The following is a 4,869-nucleotide window of genomic DNA, read 5'->3' as shown; positions in this document are numbered from 1 at the left end:
TTACCCATTCAAACCGTCTCCAGCCATTATTAGTTTCAAAGTGAGTTCCTCGTCATCGAACTATACGCAGGGTTTTTCTTACTCTTGTGGTTCTATGACAGTACGAAACTACGGTCATGCCTCAATTGAAAAGTTCTATAAATACTCTTCGTAAAATGTCGGATTTGAATTATTTACCAGAAATAATAAAATAAGCACTTTTCAAAGAAAGTCAAAACTTGACTAAAACACAAACTTATTAATCTACATTTTACAACTTTCATTCATACTCCACAAGTCCCGATTCCGAAACTTTATAGATAGATAGGTAATTAAATAGAATTGAGATATTCCTGCTTTGAGGGTTCCAGTAAATGTCTCTGTCTCTGTCACATTTGTTTACATCGAACTGATACTAGCATACTTTCCATAAGCCATCCAGAGCAACTTGTATGAGCTCAAGATATCTTAATATTTATATATATGTATAGTACACAAAAAGATAACAACATAATACATAGATTTTAACAGCTAGCGCGATAGTCAAAGCAATGACAGTTACATATTCGTTCCAAACTGGTGGTTCAGTAGTAAACTTTAGAGTTATAATCTCTTAAATTCAGGGTTCGATCCTTGCAGTGGGTGCAGCACAAAGAGCCTGTTGCGCAGGTTTATGCTTAACAACAAACAAACTTTCCAAAGCACCGTAACAACAACAGTTTTAAAGAAGTCTTCATAAGAAGTAATATAAGGATAGCTGAATAAAAATGGTATGAGCTGATTTGAATGGTATATGTATAATAATAATATTACCAGTAATGTTTATGAAAAAAAAATTATAGTTAACTGGTTAAGATACAACTGGTTACCTCATCTATGAAATTTTTTGTTTTCGTTTACGAATAAAGTTGCCTTGATCACCACGACTTTCATATCCATTCTCCTTCAGCTCCAGACCCTTCACCAACTGAGCAAGTTCTAACTCTTTCTTGTCCCCGGTTTGGAATGATCCTGAAGCATCTCCGTTAGGATCGTTGCCGTCACCAGAACCATTGGCAAAAAAGTGGAGATTAGCCAGACTATTAGATCTAGAGCGATGCTCTTGCCGGATTGAGAAAGAAAAGGCCCTCTCGTTAATGTGACCTTTCTTGCGATAGATACCATTATTGAAGGAGGCCTCAAGCTCTGATGGAGTCTTCTCCTTTTCATCTCTTTTCTTCTTCTGAGAGAGTTTAGGTGGTCTCGGAGCTGTACCATAATGCTGTAAGAGATAATTCTCGTGGGGAAACGTGCCTGGCTGGTAAGACGCTTTGGGAGCGACTGGCATAGCAGAAGGCATGTACACAGGCTCTTCCACTGGCATGATGGGGATCCGTTCCCCCTTTTTTCCCCTCCGTTCTGTGTACAGGCCCGAGCCGACATAAATAGCTTTAGATGGAACGGCCATAAGAGGAGGTCCGTTTGTTTTAACTGTAAGATGTTCGTGTTTCCCCTTTTTCTTCATTTTCGATAATTTTTCAGCTTTAGCTTTGCTTTTACTCTCTTTTCCTGATATCGAAAGCATGTTATGTGAAGACATCGGAAGAAGAGGCGGGAATGGCATCTGTCGTGGTTGAAGAGATCTGATTGACCCGATCCCTAGTGACCTGACGCTGCGGATTGTGCCAGTGTTGTCCAGATACATTACTTCCTGTTCTGTTGGGGCTGCTCCCATCCAAACTTTATAGTTCTCCTCTCCGTTGGCCGCAGCAGCTCGTGAGATGGTCCCTTGTTTAGATTCGGGACTATATAAGTGACCGTTACCAAGAGCTTCATGGCGCCAATCTTCCACCTTTTGAAGATTATCCAGTCCGGAAATGGAACGGCTTCTGCGTGTATCAAGGTAGTAGGGGTTTTCTTCTATCTGTCGAGCTTCTACATTGTCGGCATAAGCATGGAAACAACAGCGAACTACAGCATTAGCTGCGGCATCTTTCTTGCAAATGAAAGCATGACACTCCAAAACTTTGATTCCAGTGGTACGTCGCAGTATGCAGGCAAACAGAGGCGGATGGTTAGGGCTAGCATTTTGAACAAAGGGGCTATCTAGAGGCAGAAATTTTTCTACCTTTTCTCCGTCTTTATCAAGAACAACAACGTGTCGAACAGCCGCACAATAATGTAGAGTGTCAATAGAAAAAAATCTAGTTACAGGACGTCTCGATTCGTCAACGTTTTCTAACAGAATGCCGTTGCTCCAAACGCTCAGCCACGAATCTATTCCCTTGGCGGTAAGCGGGCCCTGGCCCGGGTACAAATCCCGCAGCGGTTCCTGTATTCCTTGTAGGCCATCCTTCGTAATGTGGGGCACTGCAGAACCCAGGTAGAGAACACGACAACGGCAGATGGGGGTCGTCATTTCACTCGAGTGTTAAAGTACACATTCGTTTCGTTTTGCCCTTTGTTTACATTACGCACTACAGATCACACCAGTTACTTTATATTGTAACAAGACAAATCTTTGTTTTTATTATTTTTACTTACAAAACTACTGAAGGAAGATAAGTTCTATTAGACTGGCTGAACATAGTCCTGACACTCTCGCTCTAACTTTAAACTCTGAATTCAACTGTAGGTGGGTTAAGGGCGTGCTTTTCTAATCCTCTCGCTTACTGGTCTGTGAACAAGCCAACGACCGGCTACCAGCCAATCGGGGCAGTTCTGTGATAGAATAAATGACGTATTCTACGACACTTGGTGGAAAAGAATTCGTGGAAGTCGTTGTTTCACAGCTACGTGTTTTCGTTCGCGAAATTTCATTTTACACAACGTAAAATAGCATATTTTTTATGCGCTTCAAAGATTTACGTAGTCAGTGTTGTTAAAGAATAAAATGAGACTGTAGCATCTTAAATTAAATAATAAGGAAGATGACTAATGTACAGTGTTCAACGCTTCAGAACACGCTTTGAATGGGTCGTATTTCGAGTGTATCGCCATTATCGCAAGTTTTGCTAAAGAAACATGTTAAGTGGGGGTAAGAAAGAGCAAGTGGGTAGCTTATTTTCAACGTTTTTAGCGAGGATCTCAATTTTTTTTTTAATTTCTGTTTGGTCGAAACAATAAAACAGCGAACATTTTTTTAAAATGAAAAAGATTTCTTCCACAACGCACCTGACAAAGAAACAGCTAAATTGTTATACTATTATTTATCGTGTATAGGATGTATAAAACGAAATAATACAGATATACAAAGTAATCCTACAAAGGTGTAACTTCTCTCCTTTACATACATGCATTAAAAAAATGTTTTACATTAACTTTTGCACTCTCGTTGCCAAACGTTATCAAGTTTGCGGAAGTCAGTTAAATAAATAACAATAAAAAAATCCACATCAAAATTGTATAGATATTAATATTTGTTAAAATCATGAAACCATGAGTGTACAAAACTGCTCTTTCGGATATTTTTTGAACAATTTATTATTAAAAGTTTACTTTAATAAAGAGCAGAAGATTTAACAGTTTGTGCCTCACGATCTTTTTCATCCATTACATTACTAATAATATATATAACATGTATCTGCACGTGAGCGTGTGTTGCTAGTAGTGTATATATATCCATTTGGTCCTCAGCACATGCCTGGGGTGTACCATAAAGCTTACTGAAGTCTGTTTCTTGGCTTCCTTCGCAGTGAACTTCCTGTTTGGGAAATTATTAGATGTTCCCTCGAGGCCAAAGATAACCTGCTAGTCAGGCAAGCCTCTAGATTAAACCATACACATTTCACGTTGGCCTTAATTCATCTAACTTGTCTGGTTATAATGATAAAGGATATGATAAAAAATACTTAATAAGAGCAAGGTATACTCGAGTCTAATAATATATAATAACGTCTGGAAGATGCTTATACAAAATTTAAAATGAAAAATGTTTGGTTTTATGAAAACTCCGGTAAAATGTAGTAAAAGGTTCTACCGACTATGATTAATTATTCAAATGAGTAAAACATTAAGAAATGAGATACAGGTATTACCTAGACGTTTTAGTCTTACACTCGTAAGCTACAAGGAATGATTAGTTAAATTATGAAGCCACGAGTTACGAACATTCCAGGGACAACCGTGGTTTTACCTTGGGTTTTTAGGTTAATATTTGTACCAGTTCATACTGATCACATCTTGACAGAATATATATCACACCTAATTCCTGTTAGCTATAGAATAACTAACGTGGTCTTGTGGGTAACTAACCAAACACCCCCCAACTTTTGGAACACCCTACAGAGTTAGGAGACAACTATACTGCGCTTCGGGCAAATTTAACAGCATGCACGAACCGTTTAAATAGAACTATTTAAAACCTTGAGGAAAACATTGTATGAACCTAGAGATTTGCTAAGTTTTATTCCTCAACCCTTTTGTAAAAAACAAACAAACAAATAGATGAATTAAACAGAAGAAAAAAAAACACGTTTAATTACTCAGCTGTCTTATAGTTTCCAACAATAACCTTGCCATCAGCATCCTTTAAAGGCCTAATCTCCATTTTAACATTTTGCTTACCTTGAACATACTTAAACAAATCTTTGTTGCTAGTTTAACATTATTAGACAGCTGTTTCTCACATGCCATTTTTAATTTCCTATTTTCTCTTTTAACCAAATTCTTAGCTTTCATAAATTGTAATACTATTGTGTGCAATGCCATAAGAGTCTGCTAAAGGAATTTAACTTTAAAATAAACGATAGCAGGATGTCTTGTGTTATTTTGAAGAGAGTTTGCCCTATTTTGTAAGCATCACGAAGCTTGTGGTCTTATCTATTATTATCTGCTAAATCAGAAATTTCTTTAAAATACTCTCAAACCGAGTCTCACAACGTTCATCCGTCCGATTCTTGTTAGTTGTTT

The 4,869-nt window shown here is 37.7% G+C and overlaps 1 protein-coding gene across 1 annotated transcript in view; it reads right to left on the bottom strand.

The window, feature by feature from the left end:
- The window catches only part of LOC106460239, a 14,624-nt gene extending 12,075 nt beyond the window's left edge, over positions 1-2,549 (bottom strand). The window contains exon 1 of the mRNA XM_013919922.2: positions 849-2,549. Within this exon, the coding sequence (XP_013775376.1) occupies positions 854-2,377 (1,524 nt within the window). The 5' untranslated portion in view covers positions 2,378-2,549 and the 3' untranslated portion in view covers positions 849-853. The remainder of the gene's footprint in view (positions 1-848) is intronic.
- Positions 2,550-4,869: the final 2,320 nt, after the last annotated feature.

The sequence above is a fragment of the Limulus polyphemus genome, unplaced genomic scaffold (genome assembly GCF_000517525.1).
Source record: "Limulus polyphemus unplaced genomic scaffold, Limulus_polyphemus-2.1.2 Scaffold732, whole genome shotgun sequence".
Lineage (NCBI taxonomy): Eukaryota > Metazoa > Arthropoda > Merostomata > Xiphosura > Limulidae > Limulus > Limulus polyphemus.
Note: the sequence above shows the minus strand (reverse complement) of the source record. Positions and strands in the feature narration are given on the sequence as shown.